The sequence below is a fragment of the Harmonia axyridis genome, chromosome 4 (assembly GCF_914767665.1).
Source record: "Harmonia axyridis chromosome 4, icHarAxyr1.1, whole genome shotgun sequence".
Taxonomy (NCBI): Eukaryota; Metazoa; Arthropoda; class Insecta; order Coleoptera; family Coccinellidae; genus Harmonia; species Harmonia axyridis.
In genome coordinates this window covers 19,773,511-19,800,523 of record NC_059504.1, presented here as the reverse complement: position 1 = coordinate 19,800,523, position 27,013 = coordinate 19,773,511, and the positions used below count along the sequence as shown (strand labels likewise).

The following is a 27,013-nucleotide window of genomic DNA, read 5'->3' as shown; positions in this document are numbered from 1 at the left end:
GTCCGGAAAAGTCTGTTGCCTAGCGACGGATCAGAATACTGGATAAGCGTATTTCAAGATCTTAATTTGCTCCAAAAAGAAGTCTTTCTTGAACGGTTTCAGATATGATAATAATATAATAAGGAAGTTTATTCTTTAAAATCCAATTACAAAGAGAATTATTCGAAACATGGATAAAACAATTATCCATCGAGTCGGCAATTGGTGCTGCCTGTTGACGATAAAAAAATTAATAAAGATTCAAATCCCAGGTAAAATAAACATCATATTTCTTATTCTCTCTGAACAATCTACAAGAAAAGCATAAGGAGATTATCCTTTTACAATGAGTAAACAATTACTACCAATAATTGATATAATAATAAGTCCTAATCGATGTACAGTCAGTCAAAATCAAATATAAGTGGTAATTCTTGTTGATTCTTTCAAGAAATATTTCGAAATAATTGAATTTTTTTTTTATACTTCTGATATTAAGGACTAATGTGGAAAGAGTTAATACTCGTAATATATTATATAACAAGAGTTGTAGAAGCATATTACGTACGACTAGAAAAATCCTAGGATTGCGTTATTGTCTTACGACTCAAGTTGTGTACTATACTTTATCTACGACCGCATTCATTTCCATAAAAACTTAGGCAAAACCAAAAACTAGTAGCAAATCGAGACACAAATACGAAACGTCAAAAGGCTATCCGCTACGCGGACTGTTTTTAAATCGTTTCCTTGGCTACCACTAAAGGTTTTATCTCATTGGTTTTTCGCCGTGCTGAACACTTCAAAGAAGCTAACGTATTGGTTGTTGATCGTGCTTTTTGTTTACATTAAAGTAAACCGCACAGTAAAACGTTGCATAGTGATTAAAATAGACAAATACATAGTTGTCGAGATATACGAATTTTGAAACTTTCTGTAGGGGTAGTAAAAAAATAGTATATTCTAAAACAAGTTGCAGAATGAGCTCCTATTCCAACACGAATGCGAAATTCGAAAACGAGCGACGAAGGAGCGCATGAGTGTTGGAATTGCCTTCTGCAACGAGTATTAGACGATATTTTCTCTATTTCAGTCTAGTTTTGTTAAATATTGTCGAAATTCAATGAAAAATTCAGATTATACATCCTAGTGACATTTGTATTGTACCTTGGCAGTTGGTGTGACTGTTACGAAAATTGACAGATTACGGAATTTCAATTTGAATCGTACGTTTCGAGTTTTGAAATAATTTATAATTACGTATTAAACTCGTCAATTATGTCTGACGAAATCGATTTCACAACAACAAATTAAGAGAAATTGCGAATATAATGTCGCAAATCATTTCACTAAATCCAAAATATATTATATTGACAATTTGACGTATGTTGAATTTTGATAGGATTGGAAGTCTGTGTAGACAACCACTGAACGAAAAATATAACTGAAAACAATGCTGTAATGAGTTCATTACATCACTGTTTTTAGAACTGTAATGAACTCATTACGATACTGAAGTAGAGAAAATAATTTTTAACATCATAATTTATAAATACGATAGAATTTTTGTTCTTGTTCGTTTTATTTTTGTCTTCTTCTTGTCGTCTCTTGGCTAACCTTGTTCCTCTTGTTTTACGTTCCGAGTTTGTTCATATTCCCGAATTCATTATGTCCGTTTTCCTCTCTTCGTTAAATTATTCTTCTCCTGTTTCTAACTAGTTCGTTGAGTATGCCTTGCCTTCAACAAACATTGTTCTCTTGAATCCCTTGATATGTGTACCTTGTGTTTCTGCTTGTCTTTATCAAGATATTTTCTCAAAATATTCAAATCACTTTATTGCTTAGCAGTAAGATCATTTGCAATTGCACTGGTACATCCCTTAAGACGCTTTCCTTTCTCCTCAAGATAATTTCGTTTTTCAGTAGATTAGAGACAAATTGAAAATTCACCGAACAATTTACGTCTTTTCCAACTGTGTAAAAATACTTGTATTTTCACATCTAATAATTCGTTGAATGTATTGAGTAATGTATTCTGTGATTTCCTCCGCATACCAAAAACCATCAGATTTTTACTCCTAAAATGCTTCTCCAATTGAATGGCTTGTTTTCTTCTTCAATTTGTTACAGTTTAATTTGAAATGGTTTTATCCATGATATTTTCTGCTCTCGGTTTCAGTTGAACTATTTTCAAGCACAAATCGCATGAAACCTCTGATTTCCTCCAAGACATCTTGTATAGTACTTTTTTCCAACATCATTATCGTTGAAGTAAATATGCGGTCACGCATTCATCTTTAGTGGTAATGCACATGTTATGTTGTTTTATATCTTATTAAATCTTGTTGTTCACATTGTTTTCCTGTTTTTTACTGCCAACCGAATTATTTTCCTATATTTTATTGATAAAATCCCATGAACAAAATGTATTATAGTGAATTAATTCTATATTTTGTGGTTGAATTTGCTGTAGGTAGGTACGTTTGAAAGAATATTGCGAGGAGCACTTATAAATCGACTTTTCACTGGGTAAACTACATGTATAAAAAATATTATGGGGTAAAACTCAAACTGACACATCTAAATATCCTTCTCTGCACTCTTCCCTCGAGGAAAAAACAACGTTAAAATGAAATGCCATTAAGAATTCGCCCCAACAATGAACATCTTTGTCGTCAGCCGAATGCCGAAAAATAAATAAAAAATGGCAAACACTCCCAGATGATTTTCCCCAAAACGCGAGTTGACGTCAGCTCCAACATTAAAATCTCTTGTTATTCCAGCCAATCCCCCGCCTCCCCCCGTTCACGTTGATGAATAATAAATCAGCCTTTTTCCTTATAAGAAAAAATCTCCCGATGCCTCAAAAAATTGGAACGAATAAAAGTGAGGAGGAGCGAGAAAATTATGCTCTTCCAGGGATAATGGAAAGGAAGCTCTCATGATGATTTTCGGGAGACGAGAGGGGCGAATTTAAATTGTTTGCCGAAATACCGACGGCCTCGACGTCTAAGGGATTCCACCCACGACGTGAATTGTTCATTAGGATGTAATTTGCGGCGCTGTCGTGGTTTTCGTGAAAATAGGCTTTTTTATGAAGAGCGGCGACAGGAGACGCGAATGGAACTTCAAAAATCGTAGAATATGGCACGATGTTTATAAATATGTACTTAAATGATGGAACTCATTGTACTTTTATATATTACAATGAAATAATGAATAGGAATACAATTTGAAATTATTTTAATGGCAACACTGTGTATTATTTTTGACATTTCTTATGTCATTTGTGTTCAATAGGTTATGCTTAAGATGCCTAGAAACTCCCTCTTTAAGGTGGCGATCTTCAGAATTGTTCGAATTTCCGACATCTGTGTGTCGTCGTTCAAAAATGAAAAAAATTTTTGAGAAACTGCAAACTTTCATAATAAATTACAATTCAATTCCTATCGAACTCATAATGATATTATTGGAATATGTATATACATCTACTTCAATTTCTCCGATTTCCTACTGTTGTCCAATTGATAGACTTTTCTCCCTACTGCATGTCACTTTTTCTTCTACTTGGTTCTTTGAAACAGGTATTTCCTCTTATCTGTCATTCTTATTTTGATTTGTAGTATTTTTCTTAATTCCTTATTCCCATGCTCTTTCAGCGTCTTTATCGTCTTATTTCTTTGTTTGTTAACCATTTCCTCAATAGTTTAATTTTTCAATTCCTCTGAAATTTGTTGGTTGCTTATATAAATTGGGCGCCAACCGCTGTTCTGGATAACTGTATTTAGTGTACTTTGCAACTGTTCTTTATTATTGTCTTTCGTATTATACCAGGTTACTCCTGCATACGGAATGCTTGGCATTAGCACTATTTTTATTATCGTCATCTTATTTTCTGAGGAAAGTTTACTTTTCGGATTGAACAACGGGTGCAGTCTACCGTGCAATTGCCCCGCCTTTTTCTGTTTTCTTCTATGAGTTTGTTGAAGTTCATTCTTTCATCTAGTATTACTACCAGATATTTTGCTTCCTTTTTCTATCCTAACTTCTGATTTTCTATTCTGACGTTTCCTGCTTTTTCTTTCTTTATACTGTTAATCTTCCGAAGTAGATTGCAACTTTTTTCGATGTATTAACTCTGATCTCTATTTCTTGGAGTATTCCATAAATTTATCTAGGTTTTTCTGTAACTCCCTAGTAATTGTTTTCCGCATTCTCCTGTGATAGTAAATAGCGGTGTCATCTGCAAATTGAGCTACCTGCTACCTTGCATCTATTCATTTTTGCCATGTATAAATTGAACAGCAGCGGTCCTATCACCGATCCTTGGGGAACTCCAGCTTTAATTTCTCTGAACGTTGACCTGGTACTATCGATATTCACTCTAGATTTCATATTATCCAGGCACGATTGTCTTAATCTCATAAGTTGATTGGAAATTTCATCAACTTCATTTTGTATATCAGGCCTTGATGTCACATTTTATAAAATGCCTTTTCTACATCTAAATATATTGCACCAATATCTGTAAATAGGTTTATTTGCTCCTTAATATTATCCGTTAGTCGTACCGGTTGGTGGATCATTGAATGCTCTTTGCAAAACCCAAACTGGTGATCTGGAATTCTTTTTTTCTTCTACGAAAGGTGTTAGTTTTCTTTGAATTAATTTCTCTTTCAATTAACTACCTAATTACCGATAAAAGTCTTATGGGTCTATAATTCGTTTGGTCTTTTTTGTGTTTTCCTTTCTTCCAAATTAAGATTGTATCCATCGTTTTCCATTCGTTTAGATAATATTCTGCTTCTGAATCTGGCTATTTCAACGATTTCATCTCGAGCTTCTCCTGGTAAGTTTTTAATTGCTTAATTGTGTATTCCATCAATTCCGGGTGCTTCATAGTCGTAGTTCGTAGCAGAGACACCGGTAGACCGAATCAATTCGAACACGCCCACTTTTACCTCCTTCCCTTAAATCGATATTGGAAAGGGAATTGTTCAAATGACTGAATGATACTATCTTCATTTAACTAATGAAATTTTATATCTGTTCTTCGCATTAGATATTTACAATTTCAAGACGTATCGTTACCACCACAGTACCTACTGCTTTGTAGGAAATCATTTAGATCTACTTTTCCATTAGAACTACCACCAACTTGCACCTACCGTTCGAAAAAACTACCAACTGGTTCTAAATACGCTCTATTAGTGATGACGTCACACACCACTATTTTAGTTCTTCTGTCAGTGTTCGGAATCCAAACAAACAAATTGTCATTCAAATTAGTACGTTGTCGTTGAAGGAATTGGCTTATTTTGATAAATAAGATTATTTCAGCAACGATTTTACTATTAGTTGATAGACAGAAGGCACGAGATTAATTCCAGTAAGTAAGAACTTGAAGTTCAACTAATAAACAGGGCTTTTTACAAAATCTGGGGAATGAAACAGGATTCAAACTTACTGGTATTAACCTCGTTCCTTCTGGATATCAATTAATACCGTAATCTTTCCTCAAATACTCTTATTTATGAAGATAAGCCAATTCCTTCAACGACACCGTACTAATTTGAATGACAATTTATTTGTTTGGATTCCGAACACTGACAGGAGACCCAAAAATGGCGGTGTGTGACGTCACACTAATAGAGCGTATTGGACTTACGGGCTCAACTAAACCACGTACTGTCCTCTCCTAACATGAACCCGCTGAATCAACAGGCCTCCCTCGAGAAATCGCCGCAATGAAAAAACTAACAATCGTAACGTTGCCATTAAATCGAATCGGCAATAACAATCGCCACCGGAAATTACAGTAAACGCCAACAAATTACCGCGTTTCCTCGACGGCCTAACAAAAACGACGCCGGGCCTCTTTTTACGTCCGTAGGGACGCCGGAACGCCTGTTGAACTCACCTGTGCAGGAGTGCCTCTTCAGGACTCGCAACTTGTTCTCGATCTGTCTGGCGGTGGCGCTGCCCCCGATGATTAGGGAGTGACGGGGGGTGATGCCCACCTCCCTCAGACTGAGGTCTATGGATTGCGCCACCACTGGCCACCAGCCTCTTCCTAAAAAAGAGAAATATAGGTTCAGTTTATTGAATAATTAATTTTCTCTATCTCTTAGTATTTGAATGAGTTCATTACAGTACCAAAAACAGTGCTGTAAGAAACTCATAACAGCATTGTTTTCAGTTATATTTTTCGTTTTGTGGTTGTCTACACTGACTTCTGATCTTATCAAATTTTAACACACGTCAGTTGTCAATATCATATAATTTGGATATAGTGAAATAATTTGTAACTTCATTCGCAATTTCTACTAATCCTGGTGGTATTAAATCGATTTCGTCAGACATAATTGACGAATTCAATGCCTGATTATAAATTATTTCGAAATTCGAACGTACGATTCAAATTCAAATTCCGTAATCTGTCAATTTAGGTAACAATGACAACTGCCAAGATACAATACAAAAGTCACTAAGATGTATAATCTGAATTTTTCATTGAATTTCGACCATATTTTACAAAACTTGACTGAAATAGAGGAAATATCGTCTTATACTCGTTGCAGAAGGCAATTCCAACACTCATGCATTCGTATTGGAATACGAGCCCATTCTGCAACTTGTAGAATATACCTATTATGCCATGAAAAAAGTGGTTCTTTATTGCAATCCTCGGTAATTCCGCTTCTATATTTTACATCTTTCTTTTAGCGCTCGTTCGTTGAACTGATTTTGTGTTCGATCATTATGAAAATATTCATATGGATGTAGAATATAGAACAACTATATATTGTCCTGTGCGAAATTTATTGTTCATCGTGTAACTATAGGAACATAGCATATTCAAGAAGAATATCGAAAAAATTACACTACGTCTTTCACGAAATCAACGGACTTGATATTTTGATTGTGGCTATGAAATATCAATTTCAAGCTGTGTGCGAATTTTGAAACTAGTAAGAAAATTTGTGAAGGATATTGAAGAAAAATACTAAATACAAAATATTTCCGTGATTATAGATGCGAACAAGTTGATATTTTGTTTATATTCCCAAATTAGACGTAAACTTTGGAGAACGTGTTAGTTTGACTCATTTGCTGTCATTTGAGCCATATTCAGTATAACCAAAAATCAACAATTTACGAGATATTTGAATTCTTGGGATTTTTAAAAGAATTCTCACCTCACTTAATTTTCGTCAATTTTTTCTACATTGACCAAATTTGATTATAATTTTGGATTATTTTCGTGGCCGGCGAGTAGTCCGAATAAACGAAGCAGCGAGAAAATTGAGAGTTGATTTCAGACGGAAAGTAACAACTGAAGAAGTAAGAAAGAGGGCACGTGCTCGTGTAAGGGATAGTGGAGGTCATTTCGAACATCATTCATGAATACATTTTCTATTGAAATTTTGAATTTAATAGCAATAATAACAAATTTAATTCAATGCTTTTTCTCCATTTCAAATCAAAATCTGCTGATACAAAACTAATGTCTACACATTCTAACTTTTTTTTTAATTTTCGTTCAATTTATTCGATTTTTTGAAATAATTTTGTCATACATATATTACAATTATTACAAAGTTGCGGACAAATTCATATTAGAAATTTACTATTTTTTTCTTCATATAACAACTTTCAAATCATTCTTATAAACAGCTAATACAGCATAATTTTGCTTTTTTCATACATATCATATTCTTTCCTGATGAAAATAATCAAAAATTCCAATCAAATGTGGTCAACGTAGGAAAAATTGATGGGAAATGAGAAATCGTTTGAAAAACACAAGAATTCAATTATCTCGGAAACTTTTGATTTTCGGTCAACAAATAAATATGGCTCAATCGACAGCAAATGAGTGATACTAACACGTTCTTCAAGGTTCACGTCTAATTTGGAAACACCCTGTATAATATTATCATCATTACAAGCTTTGTGCAGAATTATATATTCATAGCACAACCATAACCATTGAAATTAAAAAAAAAATAAGGTTCTGGATCAGATGATGAAGAATTTGACTTTTATTTTTATTATTTTTTTGTGCCTCTCTGAATACCTCCACCCTTTTGGTACTTGTTCAAATGAGATTTGTTTATACCTAACTTATTTCCAAGTTCTACCATAGTAGATATTCAAATGAGAAATCTTTCTTCTCCTCAACTTCAAACGAGAATAAATTCAATGAATAGTTTCAGATCTACGTGGATAACGAGATAGTCAAAATCCATTTTATGCTGAAGTTCCCAGCAATATCTGTTTTGTTGAATATTACCGACTGTTAATCAACAACCATCCATCTCTTCCCGAAGTACTCTAAATATAAAATTTTAATCATAAAAAAGTTATTTGATACCATAAACTAATTTTTTCCCTATATTGCGCCAACTTTAAAACATAAATTTCAATACTAAACCTGCAATTTTCAGAAGTTACGGGAGTCATCTGCCTTTGCATGCATGCACAAATGCAATTCCTTCAAGCGAATTATGCATTGTCCCGAGAATATTATAGCGCTTTAACTCTCGTCCAAATCCAGAAAGGTAAGGCCGCTTTCACGCGGTCAGGGTTATAGTTCGTGAGAGAATCTGCACTAGTATCTACTAGATTCAATATTGAAATTTCTTCAATCTTAACAAAGAATATTTATTTGCGATATTCAGGAGCTGAAGGTTACTCACAACATGAAAAATCATAATAATAATAATATTTATTCACCATATATATATCTTGTTCTCTACTATATTTCCTTAGAGAATATGAACCAAATGATCCTATCGAGCTGTGGTTGCTTATTATGTCTTAACAGATACACAGATGGTACTCAATACTAAAACCACGATGATAACTGGCGCAGGAGACGCTGAAGTAATCGGAACTGCCACAAAATGCTCATTCCACACAATTTTTTGGGAAGTAATACTCAGTAATCTTGAAAATTTTGAAACTATGCATGGAAATTCAATAATTTGTTGGTTTTCTTTAGATCTTTGATGATTTTCATTTAGTGAACAACCTCGTCACCTCGTGAATAACACAACTTCAAAACACGGTGTAAATATCTGTAAATATTCATTATTCTCACTCATATCAATTGGCGCCCCACGTTGGGTGCCAACTGATGATTTCTATCACTTATGTTGGAATATTTCCAGATGTGGGCTGGGTTCTAGTTACAATAAGAATTTCGAGTTCAAATTCAGAATTGTATATATTTTAAAAACACCAAACCTAAAATGCTCACTATCGTTAGGCCGCTGTCCAAGTGTCTTTCTTTGAGAGACTTACAATCGATAGATGTGTGGAAATAAACCTAGTAAGAAACTATAAAAAATGGGACAGTCAGGCTGAAATCGAAGCTTTCAGCTCACATATCTCGAATCTGAGATGGTATTGGAGTGCCGAAGGAAACCCAATGAAATAGGCAAGAGTCTGTTCTGTCTGAGTTCCCGGTCACTCGGGAACCAAAGGAAACGAAGAGGCCAACATACTTGCCAGAAAAGAAGCACAAAGTACTTTCATTGGCTTAGATCTTTTATGTGGTATATGTAAATGTACCTGGGAGAAATAAAAGCAAAAGGAAATTACCGAAAGGGCAACACTCTGGCAGAATCTTCCTAGGTTATTATTATTATTATTGAAACTAGGGTCGTTGTGGCTTGGTTAGCATTCTGGAAACTGCGACCATGTAGATCTTTTGTTCTTTACTCTACTCATTCATAGAAACCCAAGGAGGTCGTCAATGGCATTGACAGAACTGACAACCTCCTTAGGGGTCTTGGCCGTTACCTCACGGGTATCCAGGACCGACTTCCCCATATGAATGGTTCTTAGGCCAGCCAGCTCTGGACACTTGCATACCATGTGTTAAGCTGTTTCTGCTTCTGATTCACAGAGCCTGCATCTCATCTGCTGACTTTCCCTTACAGTACAAATGATGTTTGTACCGACAGTGCCCCGTCAGCAGTCCCACCATCACCCGAAGCTCGGCTCGTGACAGCTTCAAGAGCTTTATGGCATAGGTAGATGAAATGATCACAAATTTCTTGGCCTGAGTAAGTACAGGAGTGCTTGTTCAGTGGGTTATCCTGTTATTCAACTCCCATTGCTGGACTGCTGCCTTATATTGGTTTTTTCATAGCCCACAGAAAGACTCAGGTCAGGCAGGTGTTGACCGTGGTGATGTAGACATGCGCCCCCTTCACGTTCATTTTAAGACACTCCTGAGTGCATACGTGAACAGCTAGTATCTCGGTCCGTAAAATAAAGGGGTCATTCTCAGGGCTTTAGGGATTCTCAGTTTAGGATATATCCCAATGCCAGTGCCTCGCTCTGATTGTGATCCATCGGTGAACCATATGGATGACTTTTTGTCCAAACGATTTATGAGACTTATTGCACTAGGACGGTTAGTTATGACAAGGGCCTTTTAAATTCGAAGATGGTTAGCATAACATCCGATGGTTTTGCCAAGAGGTTTGAATCTAGTTGATTCAATATCCTCATATGTCGAACCCAGTTTCCATGTGGGAGCTTTCCATTGAGAGAAATTCTTTTTGCTTCCAGCAGGCCACAATCTTTCTGGGTTGGACCATTCCAGAAAGTTTCAACGAAATTTTGATACTGCAAGATTTAATTGGATCTCAGCAATAATATGCTTCATCTCCAAATACTGGATTCCTTACAGAGCATTGCTGCCTCAGGAAGCACCTCATGAGAATAAATCGATCAGAAAACGGTAAGTGCAGATTCTGTGGGGAAAAGAACGAAACTCAATCACCGGGTAAGGTCATTGCTATCCAGCGCAAGACAAGAGACAACAGACTTGTAGAAGTGAGGAGGTATTAACCTTGAAACGATCCCAGATATTGGAGTTCATTAGAACACTGGAACTGGAATACGACTAATAGCGCGAATAGATCTCATAGGTGCCACAATACACCATAAGGTTGCGGTGCATCAAATCCAATCCAATTTGAATTCAATATCCTAACAATATCATACGATTTCTGAACCATCGTTCAAACTTTTGAAATTTTCCAATGCAACGTGTTGAATACAAAGAGAAGTATTGAACTGAAAGACCTAATTTGTCCAGAAAGCGTGAAAGGATCCTTAGTGTGCATTGTTACCTATCCCGTTGACAATCTAAAACTTCGATCATGTGAAAGGGGCCTAACGCCACGTGGAATCCCATTCGTTGGGTCAAAGTTTATAGTTATTCACTGACATGAACATAACTCAGAAATGCATCACGTTCGGCTCTAAAGTAGCTAGCAATAATATGCCATGGACCGATCTAAACACGATGTACGAGCATGTAATTGGACTGTTACACGCTTCAACCGGTTTCTGAGAGCACTACGGAAGCAGGAATTCTTCCGAGTCATTGTATATCTGCCTGTTAGATCTGTTACCGAATTGATCGTATAGCTCGTTGGCTTTGCCGATATCTGGAAGGGACGTTGTGTTCGACGGGATCGTGGAGAAGAGGAAATTGATGAGATCCTTAATCCCGATCCTTTGTGATTACTTCGGTGATAATGAGCGGTAGGAAAAGTTCTTTCTTCTCAAAAGTCGAAATTCTTCTTTAGTAATGACAAGGCATATTATCGAATTAAATAAAAAAAGTTTCACGAATTTGAAACTTACGAGAATTGTGCCTTTGTCACTATATACAGCTGCAAAAAAACGCAACAAGTTGATATTTGATAGAATTTGAAGTTTCGTAGTTTCATATTCAGCTCAATTTTTGAATTTTTTCAGTAAATTGTTAATTGTAGATAAAATCATTAATTTCATCTTCCATATTCAATCTTTTTTTGAATGCTGACTTATTAGTCACTATTCAGGGTTACTCAGGAGTTTTTTGTTGAACCCTAATTTTGAAATATTCTGTGGAATAATTTCGTGATCAGAATTTTTCAAAAAACCAATTCTCATCGAGATCCAATCTCTTTCAATGCTTTGTTTTTTGGTTTATGGCTTTGAGTGTGCAAGTTGTCATCAGCGATTTATTTTAAGAAATATAATTTTCCTCCAGATGCTATTCGAAACCTTATTGACAGTTAGAACCGATGTATGCAGGCATTAAATAAAAAATATTAATCTGTATTAAAAAAAAATTGTTTTTTGATTTTTTACTTGAATTCAATAAGTTTGCCAATGAGTTTTGAACTGATTATCATTTTAACTGAACAACATATTGTTGCCTTCTCATTAGTACACTTAAAAACTGAGCTTTCTCGGTGGCGCTATGACACAATGAGCAAAGCCATATCGTTAAAATTTTTCATTACCACGAATTGGGTGAACTGTTTATTTCTCACTTAAAGATTTACTAGTGCACTTGAAACCACAAATAAAAACGAAATGTTGAAAAGCGATGGTTCTTGATGAAAACTCGAAATTTGAAAAAAATGGACCACAAAATTATTCCACAGGATGTTTCGGAATTTGGGTTGAAAAAAAACTTCTGATTAACCCTGAATAGCAACTTATAAGTCAGCATTCAACAAAATATTGAAAATGCAAGTGGAAATTCCCAAAACTAAAGTCTCTTCTCGGCCATCAATAGTAAAACTGGCAAAAAATTTGGTGTATTGAAACGAGTTGCATCGCTCAGTTGAGAATATTGCTGCTGTAGTTCGTATATGAAATGACACCCATCAACCGAACATTACTGTATTCTTCTTCAGGGCATTAAAGCTTACATCGAAACCTACCACTACATATTGAAATAATTCTATTTATTTACTATTCGATAATTTCATGCTGAAGCATATAATTGCCAATATTACAAGGGGCCATAATTGTTCTAAAAACAAATTCAGTAAGTTGAAAGAAGCAGAATATTCAATTTCAAGTTTATTTTCAATGCAAAAATCTAAATGAATCAAGTAATATATGAAAAATTTACACAATTGAGAAGTAAATGTTGAATAAACAAATCAATGCGAGAAGTTCGAGTAATAATTACAATCTTTGTTTCATAAAAAAGTCTTAATTACCGCACAGAGACTAATTGGATTAGTTTCGGATATAATCACATTTCAGGTGTAGGTACACATTATAGAACTAATTGAATCGCAATTGGAGTCCAACTTATCCATCATCCGTTGAATAACAAGTCATAACATTCTCTCGATTCATGCCTTCATTTTCATACTCATGGCTCCAGAAATATTGAACTGAGTGATGCATCAATATTTTTTATGGTAATAAATGTTACAACGCAAACTTTTTCCATTATGATAAAGGAATTGCTTTCGGTCTGAATGGACTGCACATACAAAGTAATTTGTTTTTAATCCACACAATTTATTGGGAAATAATACTCAGTAGGTTATCTCGAAAATTTTGAAACTATGCATGGAAATTCAATATTTTGTTGCTTTTTTTTAGATCTTTGATGATTTTCATTTAGTGAACAACCTCGTTACCTCGTGAATAACACAATTTCAAAACACAGTGTAAATATCTGTAAATATTCATTATTCTCACTCATATCAATTGGAGCCCCACGTTGGGTGCCAACTGATATGATTTCTATAACTTATTTTGGAATATTTCAAGATGTGAGCTAGGTTCTAGTTACAATAAGAATTTTGAGTATTCAAATTCAGAATTATATATATATTTTTAAAAAACACACCAAACCTAACTAACTGAAATTGATCAATTCTATCAGTTATTTTGAAAATAAAAATTGAGATTTGTGCTGGGTTCTAGTCACACAATATAAATTTTGAGTATTCACATTTAGAATTATATATATTTTTTGAACAAAACAACAAACCTAACTAATTACTTATATTGAATTGTTCGTTATTCAATGTCCTTTTGAATTACGTAAAAATTAAAAAAAATATAAAATGGATCCGGTCCTTACTTGACAATTTCCACTGGATTATAATCCAGTGGAAATTATTTTGTATTATTTTATTTAATTACGTAAAATATATTGATAATTCAAATTTCATTTTCTTTGTTCTGCCTTCAATCAAACTTATAAGATTCTTCCGCTCGCAGTTTTTTATTATATTATTATCTATTTATATATTCCATTTCCTTCAATTTTACAGAACCTTTTAACTGCCCTTTTTCAATTTTTCTTTTTGACGTTCCCTTCGAATGTTTTCGCCGCAATCGTCGATCGAAAAAGACCTTGCTTTCAGGCTTCGATGATCTATCTTCATTTTTGCCATGCTACTACTTTCCATAGCTTATTATTTACAAAAATTTTCGTCAATCAAATATTTTTCATTTTAACTCTCAATCATAAATAATATAATAGACTTAATTCTAATTTTGAATATATTAACATGAATGATTATTAATATTTGAACATATTATCTATGAATCATTAGGTTTTTTCCTAGTTATATCTTTATTTCAATTAGGGAATTTTTCTTATGGTTGGAAAAGCTTCAGTGAGAAGGTTTCCAGGGGTAGCATAGTTCATTATGAAAATTCAAAATGGCTATATTTTTTCACCGAATCGAATAAAAATAGTAAAGGAAAAAAGTGTTCGTTTGACCTCAAGAATCCACTGTTCACATGAATATATGTACGAGTAGTTAGAGACTCTCTCTGTATACCAATATTTGACTTCTAAAGACATGTTTCGACGAAATTTTTTTTTCAGCGAAAAGCCTCCTGGAAAATCAGCATTGCCCGAATGCAAATGGGGTGAAATCCTGCCATATGCCACAAAGCTCCATAACCGAGTTCACACCGAATAATTTACGGAATGTCGGTCAATCCAAATGTCGCCACTCCACCGCTTTGGAGACTGGAGAGTTGTCCAACTCCAACAGTTGAGAGCATTTCGGTCTGTTCCAGAGAAACTTCCGCTCCATAATTTGCGCCAAAGTTGCTGCCATTAACAATATCGAAATAGGACGCCTACCCGTAAAAGGAAAGTAGTCGCGCGTTCCATTATAAATGCCAGTGGCGGCTCGTCACGTTTAGGTCGGAAGGAAACGTTTCTTCGAAAAAAAAAGTTGTGTCAGTTTCGAATTTGAATATACTGTGCAAATCTCGGAAATAATCCAGAATCAAATTCTTCATCTTAGTTGATTACTATATTGGATGCTGTTCTTGATTCTTGAAGTGAATAAATTTAACCCTAGTAATGTAAGCTCTCGGCCGGCCAGCTCCACGGGATCCATTCATTCCACCACGGTCAAACACACTTTCATAATTTTCGATTGTTTTATTAAATTTCTGGATGCGCGAACATAATTAAATCAGGTTCATCTAATAGAAAAATGAAAAATCTAGCAAGAATCAATATTTCGTTCATCACATAGACTACATCTAGGGCTCAATTTCAGAATGGAATTGAAGAATTTCATACCGGCCAAAGAGGTTTTGGTGATTTTCATATTTCCGAATGAGCGGCCAAAGATGGAATTTAGTCCATTTTATGGAGGATTGAAAAATTTATAAATATCGAAATTTTCGTTCACATTGGTTCCCCCTAAGGGCCCAGCTCCAAGACCTGAAAGATATGATATCATGCCAGCCGAATAGTTTTTCGTGATTTTCATGTTTTTCGAATAAGCGGCCAAAGATTAAATCAGTTCATATTGAAGGAAATTAGAAAAGCTGTGAATCATGTGAACTATTCTTTAACTATAAAAACTATTCTATAACTATAAAAACTATTCGGCTGGCATGATATCATATATTTCAGGTCTTGGAGCTGGGCTCTTATGGATACCCAATGTGAACGAAAATTCAAGTATTTATTTTAAAGTTTTTTCATGAAATGGACTGAATTTCATCTTTTCCGCTCATTGGAAAAACTTGAAAATCAGAAAAAAAAATCAAATATGAAAAATACGAAGATTGAACTAATAAAAATAAATCATTTTCAATATGTATCAGTTTTTTCAGATGTCTCTTTGATATCTAATACATTCTCAATATCGAATTCAAAATAATAACTAAGTTTTTACTCGAGAATTCTTGATAATATCTTCTTCCACACCTTGAATTCACATTCAAGAGTTATTTTTTTGGCTGCTTCTAAATCCATTTCATATCTTTTTTTGATGATGAGTTTATAGGAATCTTAATTCTTATTGTATGATAATAATAATAACAATAATAATATAATTTTGTTTAGTTTCTGAAAACAGTCGAAGAGTCATTCTTCATCTTCTTTATGTGCCGTCTCCTTTAAGAAGGTTGGCTATCATCATGGCGATTTTTATCTTTGAATTTGCGGATCTGAACAACTCAACAGAGCTACTGTTGTACCACTGAAGAGTCATTACTCCGATCTATTCTCGGATCTATCGAACACGTGGATGATGAGAACACAGATTGACGTTTGAGAAGTCTGTTACTCAATCGGAAATTTTGCCAGTTCTTTCTATTGCTTCGGAACCTTTTCAGAGTAGCATAATCGCATATTTTTTTTATAACCAAGCAATCCCAGCATCATTGGGCAACGTCGTCTATAGGAAGTAGGACGTGTTCATGCCATGACACTTGATACAAAGATAATAATATTTCTTTGTATCATGGTGTTCCACTAATATAATGAAGAATTGTGTCAATAGAATTCGAATTTTATGGTTATCCCTGAGAAGCAACCCTCAAGAAATTCTTTCTTTATTAAAATTGTCGATCGAGGAAATAAATGCTGCTGTGTTATAAATAATGAACGACAATACATTAGATACTATAATACGTAATGTTCTTTCGCCTACTCCCCCGCCTCTAGCTGCGTTAGTACGCTAGGACATTATTACTCTTCAAACGCGAGAGTCCAAGTTGGTATCATTGGTTTGATACAGCATTTGTCTCCTTTTATGAGTTTGCTAAGTATAACTTTTTGATTGAACTCCTAAAATGAAGCCTTCAACATGGATGGATATGTGAATGAAATCTTTGGCATCTGGTCTAATGGTGGAAATCATTTGAACACCCTCTCAAATGATCTCAATACTAAACACATTTTGGATAAGTAAGGTCCAATCACACCACCAGCCCAAAAACCTCACCAAACAGTGACACGTTGAAGATTGAGAGGCTTTCAAACAATCATTCTTGGATTTCCCGAGCCACAAATGCAACAATTTAACTGACTCTTCGAGGTGAAATGGGTCCTCATCACTGGAGATGATTTTTCGATGAAAATCAGGATCATTTTTAAGCCTTTCGAGTACCCAATCAGCGAAGATACAACGTTGCTGGTGATCGACTTGCTTGAGTTCTTGTGTTAACTGAACTTCAAAGGCTTGAAAACCTAAGTCTATATGCAAAATATGGTGTAAAGTGTTTTGTGGAATACTTATTTCCAATATCAACGAGGAATGGACAAAACTGATGAGTTTCTTCAACACTACGGATTACAGCAGCAATATTTTCAGTTTTTCTTCTCATCACTAACTTGTCTGACACCTTGAATTTTTCTACCAGTTTCACAATTACCATCCGTGAAGGTGCTTCACGACGACCCAAAAATGCTTTAGTTATGCAAACTATGACTACACAATTTTCCCTTAATTTTGTATTGAGGTTAGTGGGACATCATTCTACCGATTGTCAATGAATGATTAAGGGTTTTCCAATAAGATGTTCAATTTTGAATAGCCCCCTGTGGGGGTAGATGTCACTTTTGAAGATGTCATCTTTTGACATTTAACAGTATAACTACGCCATTACTAAAAATGGAAAGATACACGTATTGAAATTGTTAAAATTCAATGCCATTTTCAGTAATGCCGTAGTTCTACTGTCAAATGTCAAAAGAAGCTCATTGAAATTGTTAAAATTCAATACGTGTATCGTTCCATTTTCAGTAATGGCGCAGCTATACTGTCAGATGTCAAAAGATGACAGCTTCAAAAGTGACGTCTACCCCCACAGAGGGCTATTCAAGATGAAACATCTTATTGGAAAACCCTTAGTCATTCATTAAATCAATCGGTAGAATGATGTCCCACTAACCTCCCTGCAGTGGCCGTCACTGGCGAATCCCCACGTAATGAATTCACGATGACGGACATGGCGCGAATCTGATATTCCCGTTGGCCAGTCAGGAACACAGCAGGCAATTCGACCAGCGTCCTAATTGATTGTTGCCATTGAAGTATACCGAATGGTTAATTGGCGTTTGTATGTCGTGCTGGGGTATTAACAGTCCACAATGTGTGTAACTGGAAATGGGGTTGGAGTTGTCCACCACAGGGTATCACACGCTGGTTAACCAACGGTTCTATTCGAGCCATTTCGACGACCTTACTGGTGATCAGACTTTGAAGGGAATTCATCCCTGAATCGAAAAGTCTTGATGGAAATACTGTTCAAGATTAGTATACACTGTGGACGTTGAGTATGGAACAAATTCAGACCATTTTGAGAAATAATCCTGAAACACGTCGATTTCTGATTTTAATTTACCGTATTTTAATTAATTACTTTCGAGTAATGACGCCACCGTCATTTTTTTTTAATGGAACACCCCCATTTTGTCTCAATTTTCTGATTACTTTAGCTGAGCTGATTCCAAAAATGTATCACATGTTGATTCCAATTGGTACAGAGTACAGGGTGGACAAAAATAATAAATTGAATCTAAGCAATAATTAAAACATTCACGAATACCATAAATATTGTAGTACTAAACTGTCATTGAACACCAATAAATTACTGAACAAATAATGACATTCCTCAAAAAACTAGACGACTATGTTTTTTCAAATTGATAAGAAATAATTTCTATCATATTCTGTCTGTAGACCACAAGTACCTACCAAACATGTTTGGAAACATCTCATTTTCATTAATCTAAGAATGTAACAAACTACAGGGTGTTACATTCAAACCAATTGCTGCTAGACAATAAGTATTTTTGATAATACTGTTCATTTAACTGATGAAGAATGTTACGCGTTACTTTATGAGCACACACAAAACTATTGTATTTTTGTCCACCCTGTACCAATTGAAATCAACATGTGATACATTTTTAGAATAAGTTCAGCTAGAGTAATCGGAAAATCGAGACAAAACGGGGGTCATTTAAAAAATGACGGTGACATCATTACTCGAAAGTAATTCATCCTGTATATTAGATTATTATTTCAAAATACGGTAAATTGAAATAAAAAATCGACGTGTTTCAGAATTATTCCTTAAAATGGTCTGTTTAGCTAAAAATAAATTTGTTCTATACTTTACGGACACAGTATGTATGTGAGCTATTACCAAATGAACTAAGGAAAGCGAAGGACAAGAATAACCTAGAAAAGGATAGGAAAATTGGCTTAAAAAAATAGTAACAGATACCATGAATAAAATAAGAGAATATATGACAAGAACAGAAGGGAATACGATTTCAAAGTTGGCGACTCAGTATATGTTGAAAATGGTAATAAACTGAATCGAAAAAAATTATACCAATTAAGAATTGGACCTTATATAATATTGAAAAAAATATCAAAATCGATTTTTGAAATTAATACAGGACATAGAAAATCAGAATCGAATTTGTTTCATATTTCTAAATTGATTCCGATTCCTAATATAGAAGTAGCAGATGAAGGATGATATCGATTGTTTAGTAGTTTTGTACCAATACTGTCTTCCTAGGGGGGGAAATGTAAGGAGACTGTTGTATGTTATCAAGTTCATTTATGTAAGTGACAGAAATAATTCAAACTGAATTTTGAATTAAAGAGAATTTGAATGTTGAATTGAATTGATTGAATAATTAACTTAGAATGTTGTTTCTTTAATTTCAGGTATGTTTTATAATTAATTAAATTGTGTTACTACCTGTTGTATTTTCCATGATAAAAAAAATAAACTTTAATTTCAGAGAAACACTTCAATTGATTATTCAATAACAGTTGTTTTTTTTGGGATATAACATTATATGTATATTATTATTGCACTGATGTCTTCAAGAACCAAGTTCAATACTCTTTTCGATTTTTTGATGAACATGGAAAAAGATAATAAGCATCGTGAAAACTTCATTTTTTACAATGAACGTTATTTTCCGCAAAGCGACGGGTCACGTAAATTCGCCAGAACTGGTTTGGAGTTGGCCCATCCAGCGCTGCTCGCTGCTCACTTGAAGCGACCGACGATGAGCCTAAACGAGGACTTGGAAATTCAAATTGCATTCTGGATACCGACGAATTGAATCACGGTCTTGCCTGTTGTGTTTCCAGTTAAGATTAACCGACGGAATATACAGCGAAGTTTCTAATTAATTAAGGTATCTTCTCGCAGACTTTATTCAAACATTCATCTCCTTCTCTTGGGATGAAATTTGCAGCCTCTTCCTCAGCGATTCTGTCCAGATTAGTCTTTCAGGATCAGAATGGAAGTTGTGGTATCAGCTGTGTGTGCTTTTTCACATCGAACCACTTAATTCGAGACTATTCGTTTTCCTTACAACGAGTGTCATTCAGTTAATAATCATCCAAATTAATACCGGTGTAGCTTTAATTAGGGTGCCTTGAAGAAGTAAAAGCTGGAGTGAAGAAAATATTTGTACAAGCAAATTGAATACTTGAAGCAGGACTGCCGTTAGACATTTTGGCGTCGCGGCAAAATAAAATTTCGCCGCCTCGCTTTGCCTCATTTATCTGAATTTTCTCTAAAGGAATCTCTGTTATTCCTCTCAGTCATCTTTTCAATTTCATTAGAAATCGTCTTTGCAGCCTCTTCCTCCCGATTCGGTCCAGATTAGTCTTCCAGGATCAGAATGGAAGTTATGGTATCAGCTGTGTGTGCTTTTTCACCTCGAACCACTTAATTCGAGACTATTCGTTTTCCTTACAACGAGTGTCATTCAGTTAATAATCATCCAAATTAATACCGGTGTAGCTTTAATTAGGGTGCCTTGAAGAAGTAAAAGCTGGAGTGAAGAAAATATTTGTACAAGCAAATTGAATACTTGAAGCAGGACTGCCGTTAGACATTTTGGCGTCGCGGCAAAATAAAATTTCGCCGCCTCGCTTTGCCTCATTTATCTGAATTTTCTCTAAAGGAATCTCTGTTATTCCTCTCAGTCATCTTTTCAATTTCATTAGAAATCGTCTTTGCAGCCTCTTCCTCCCGATTCGGTCCAGATTAGTCTTCCAGGATCAGAATGGAAGTTATGGTATCAGCTGTGTGTGCTTTTTCACCTCGAACCAATTAATTCGAGACTATTCGTTTTCCTTAAAACGAGTGTCATTCAGTTAATTATCCAAATTAATAATAATAATAATAATAATAGCGTCGAACTATTGGCTCACATCAGGTGCGATGTATCCAGAAACGGAAGGATTTCTTTTAGCCATCCAAGATCAAGTGATCTCAACAAAAAATTACTGCAAACATATCATAAAGGATCGAACTATTACTGACGATCGATGCCGTTATGGTTGTCCAACGAACGAGACAATCCAACATATCACGGGAGGATGTCAAATGTTTGCAGGAAATGAATATAAAGAGAGACACGATGCAGTAGGGAAGATACTACACCAAGAAATGGCAACTAAATTAACACTAATTAATTCTGAAAAAGTGCCATACTACAAGTACCGCCCGGAAACCATCCTGGAAAACGAACGCTATAAACTGTACTGGGATCGTACAGTTTTGACTGATAAAACAGTCCCTCACAACAGGCCAGATATATTGCTAGTTGATAAACAACAAAAGGCAGCAATACTCATCGACGTAGCAATACCTAATAACAACAACATGCGTCAAAAAGAGGTCGAAAAAATTTCCAAATATAGGGACCTCGAATTTCAGATAAAGCGCCAGTGGGGAATGATATCAACGAGAACTATTCCAATTATCATCTCAACAACAGGAATAGTACCCAAAAATCTCAAGAGAAATATCAAGCAACTAGGACTTAGTGAGTATATATGTAATATAATGCAAAAAGCTGTTCTTTTAGGTACTGCAAGGATGGTGAGAAAATTCCTAGGAAGCGAAGGACAGGTCCAAGGATCGCGTGTAAGAGGACCAGAAGTTCGACGAGAACCAGGGGGACCACAAGGACCGGACACGACCGAGCTCAGCCCTTCTGATATTTTAAATATCTGGGATTGAGTGAATGTTCCTCTTAGCGAGGAGTGAGAAGCCGACGGCGAGGAAAAATCCTACGCGTATAGGCAAAAGTCGGATAATAATAATATATTTATTGATCCCTTAAGACATACAAAATGCATAGGATAAGTCAATTGGAAAAAAAAGAAAAATGAAATTTCTGAAACTAATTCTACAAACAAAAAACTTAATTAAGCTGTGACAACACACTTGTCATCCAGATACTCCTTAACACTATAATAACATTTGTTATGTAAAATACATTTGATAGTTTTTGTAAATTTTATTTTATTGAGCAACTTAACAGTATTAGGCAGATGATTGAATAATGTTATGGCCTGATATACTGGGGAGGTTTCATATTTGGCTGTTGTATGTGATGGAATGTACAAAGTAGCATTATTTCTGGTAGAGTAACCATGAAAACTGGATAATGTTACCATTAAGTGTTCATGTTCCTTGATATAGGCTAAACATCTATAAATATATAGAGAAGGTAGCGTTAAAATCTTATGTTGACGAAAGAAAGGTCTACAGGAATCACGTGGGTGTAGGTGGAAAATCAGACGCATAATTCTCTTTTGAATAACGAACACCCTTTTAGCATCGACAGAGTTACCCCACAACAGAATATTATAGTTCATATGACTATATACCAAGCTATAGTAAACAGATATAACCGACTGGAATGGTAATGAATTATTTATCCTACTAATCGCATAGAAGGAACTACACAATTTTTTGCAAACAGCATCCACATGGAAATTCCACCTTAAAGAACTGTCCAGATGAATACCTAGAAACTTTATAGTCTCTTTCGATACAACATCTTGGTCGAGGCATCGAATAACTAATCGATTATTATTAATATTTCTGATACTGAAATAAATGCATTCGGTTTTGTTTGCATTGAGAATGAGCGCATTTGAACGACACCAATTTACAAAATTGAGAATCAATGTATTGCAAAGCTTAGACAGTTCCTCAAGACTCCGAGCCGAGATCAACACTGACTTATCATCAGCAAATATAATCATTAATTCGGATATAATGTGTTCAGGTAAGTCATTAATGAACAAAAGAAATAACAACGGACCAAGGACCGAACCCTGAGGCACTCCCAAATCGACACTAAATTTTTCTGACCAACATTTATCAACTCTAACAGTCATCCACCGATCGGTTATGTAGCTTAAAATCCACTGGAGAAAAACACCGCGAAAACCAATGTTATATAGCTTGCTCTCGATGAATTTCCAAGGAAGAACATCGAAAGCACGCGAGAGATCAAAGAAGAGACCTGCAACATGAAGGCCTCTATCGAGGCTCTTGTACACGTAATCAGTAAAGGAGAATGCTGCAGTCTCTGTGGATCTACCCTCTCTAAAGCCATGCTGGCAGTCGCTTATCACCCCAAAACGGTTTAGAAATGAGATCATACGACCATACACGATTTTTTCAAATACCTTAGAGAACACACTTAAGAGTGAAATGGGTCGATAATTGGCTATATTGCTGGGATCGTTTTTCTTCAAAACAGGTATAACCGAAGCAATTTTTAATATAGAAGGAAACTTGCCTGTGTTGACAGATAAGTTTATAAGATCAGCCATAGGTTTGGCAACAACATCAACCATCGCCTTCAATATGCCAACAGATACCTGGTCAATTCCTGTACTTTTCTTGTTTTTTAAAGTCTTCACAATTTGAATTATCTCTTCTCTCAGGACTGGATAAAAGAAAAAAGTGTTCATCGAAAGGGCAGATGTGGTGCAAACCTGAGACACAGAATTACCAAAGTGATTCAATATACTGACCTGCGCAATGGAACTGAAATAATTTGCAAATATATTAGCAACAGCAGAAGGCTCAGTATAGGATGTTCCATCTATACTCAGACCTATAGTATTATTTGTGGCACCTCTCCTACATAATTCCCTATTGACCAAGTTCCAAACAGTTTTAGTTTTATTCGTGGATGAATTAATGGCATTTTGATAAAATTCACATTTTGTTTTTGATAACAAATTCCTAAAATTAGTCTTAGCTTGCTTGTAAATTCCAAATGATTCACTCGATCTCAAATTTTTGTTGAGCCAATTCAAATTTTTCAAATTTATACTGAATTTCTTAATCTCATCATTTATCCAGTTCTTATTTATTTCATTTGGGGATCTAGAGTGAATCATGGGACAACTTAAGTCTATACAATATTTAACAATTTCAAAAAAAGCTCTGAAGCACACATCAATATCAGGACTCAAGAAAATATTATCAAAGGATACAGTTTCCATAAACAAAGCAAGATTATTTAATGAACGAGGTGATACATTTCTGACAAATCCTCGCTCATGAACTGTTTTTGCGTTTGCAGTTGATTCATTAATATAATCCAAGGCAATGACTTTGTGATCACCTAAATGACCCTCAAAAGTTCTAGAATTGCAGGAGTCTGACGGTGCATTCGTCAGAATATAGTCAATTTTGGATACAGATTTTAGATTGTTAACATTGATGTATACTCTAGTAGGATCTGAGGAAGTAACCCTCAAATCAAAACATTGTAGTAAATCGTCAAGAAGTTGCTTACGTGGACAAGTTGACATTAAATAATTTATATTGAGATCACCACACAAAAATATAATGTCAGCTAACTTTAAACAGTGCTGCAAAACAAAGGATAGTCTCTCAAGAAAAAGGTCAAAGTCACTATCTGGTACTCTATAAGCACTTATGAAACAATATTTCCTACCATAATTATTAACTTTCACACCGCAGAATTCAATTTGCTTTTCAACAGACATTTTAGAGATGCCAATATCACTCACCAATAGGTCAGCAATTAATACCGGTGTAGCTTTAATTCGCGTGCCTTGAAAATGTAAAAGCTGGAGTGTAGAAAATAAGCAAATTAAGTGCTTGAAGCGGGGCCGCCATAAGACATTTTGGCGTCCCGGCAAAATAAAATTTCGCCGCCTCGATTTGCCTCATTTATCTGAATTTTCTCTGAAGGAATCTCTGTTATTCCTCTCAGTCATCTTTTCAATTTCATTAGAAATCGTCTTTGCAGCCTCTTCCTCCCGATTCGGTCCAGATTAGTCTTCCAGGATCAGAATGGAAGTTGTGGTATCAGCTGTGTGTGCTTTTTCACCTCGAACCACTTAATTCGAGACTATTCGTTTTCCTTACAACGAGCGTCATTCAGTTAATAATCATCCAAATTAATACCGGTGTAGCTTTAATTAGGGTGCCTTGAAGAAGTAAAAGCTGGAGTGAAGATAATATTTGTACAAGCAAATTGAATACTTGAAGCAGGACTGCCGTTAGACATTTTGGCGTCGCGGCAAAATAAAATTTCGCCGCCTCACTTTGCCTCATTTATCTGAATTTTCTCTAAAGGAATCTCTGTTATTCCTCTCAGTCATCTTTTCAATTTCATTAGAAATCGTCTTTGCAGCCTCTTCCTCCCGATTCGGTCCAGATTAGTCTTCCAGGATCAGAATGGAAGTTATGGTATCAGCTGTGTGTGCTTTTTCACCTCGAACCAATTAATTCGAGACTATTCGTTTTCCTTAAAACGAGTGTCATTCAGTTAATTATCCAAATTAATACCGGTGTAGCTTTAATTCGCGTGCCTTGAAAATGTAAAAGCTGGAGTGTAGAAAATAAGCAAATTAAGTGCTTGAAGCGGGGCCGCCATAAGACATTTTGGCGTCCCGGCAAAATAAAATTTCGCCGCCTCGATTTGCCTCATTTATCTGAATTTTCTCTGAAGGAATCTCTGTTATTCCTCTCAGTCATCTTTTCAATTTCATTAGAAATCGTCTTTGCAGCCTCTTCCTCCCGATTCGGTCCAGATTAGTCTTCCAGGATCAGAATGGAAGTTGTGGTATCAGCTGTGTGTGCTTTTTCACCTCGAACCACTTAATTCGAGACTATTCGTTTTCCTTACAACGAGCGTCATTCAGTTAATAATCATCCAAATTAATACCGGTGTAGCTTTAATTAGGGTGCCTTGAAGAAGTAAAAGCTGGAGTGAAGATAATATTTGTACAAGCAAATTGAATACTTGAAGCAGGACTGCCGTTAGACATTTTGGCGTCGCGGCAAAATAAAATTTCGCCGCCTCACTTTGCCTCATTTATCTGAATTTTCTCTAAAGGAATCTCTGTTATTCCTCTCAGTCATCTTTTCAATTTCATTAGAAATCGTCTTTGCAGCCTCTTCCTCCCGATTCGGTCCAGATTAGTCTTCCAGGATCAGAATGGAAGTTATGGTATCAGCTGTGTGTGCTTTTTCACCTCGAACCAATTAATTCGAGACTATTCGTTTTCCTTAAAACGAGTGTCATTCAGTTAATTATCCAAATTAATACCGGTGTAGCTTTAATTCGCGTGCCTTGAAAATGTAAAAGCTGGAGTGTAGAAAATAAGCAAATTAAGTGCTTGAAGCGGGGCCGCCATAAGACATTTTGGCGTCCCGGCAAAATAAAATTTCGCCGCCTCGATTTGCCTCATTTATCTGAATTTTCTCTGAAGGAATCTCTGTTATTCCTCTCAGTCATCTTTTCAATTTCATTAGAAATCGTCTTTGCAGCCTCTTCCTCCCGATTCGGTCCAGATTAGTCTTCCAGGATCAGAATGGAAGTTGTGGTATCAGCTGTGTGTGCTTTTTCACCTCGAACCACTTAATTCGAGACTATTCGTTTTCCTTACAACGAGTGTCATTCAGTTAATAATCATCCAAATTAATACCGGTGTAGCTTTAATTAGGGTGCCTTGAAGAAGTAAAAGCTGGAGTGAAGAAAATATTTGTACAAGCAAATTGAATACTTGAAGCAGGACTGCCGTTAGACATTTTGGCGTCGCGGCAAAATAAAATTTCGCCGCCTCACTTTGCCTCATTTATCTGAATTTTCTCTAAAGGAATC

The 27,013-nt window shown here is 35.4% G+C and overlaps 1 protein-coding gene across 2 annotated transcripts in view; it reads right to left on the bottom strand.

Annotated features, from left to right (window-relative positions):
* The window catches only part of LOC123677788 (retinal guanylyl cyclase 2), a 163,773-nt gene that overhangs the window by 114,023 nt on the left and 22,737 nt on the right, over window positions 1-27,013 (bottom strand). For both annotated transcript variants that reach the window (XM_045614492.1, XM_045614493.1), the window contains exon 3: window positions 5,900-6,052. In XM_045614492.1, the coding sequence (XP_045470448.1) occupies window positions 5,900-6,052 (153 nt within the window). The remainder of the gene's footprint in view (window positions 1-5,899; window positions 6,053-27,013) is intronic.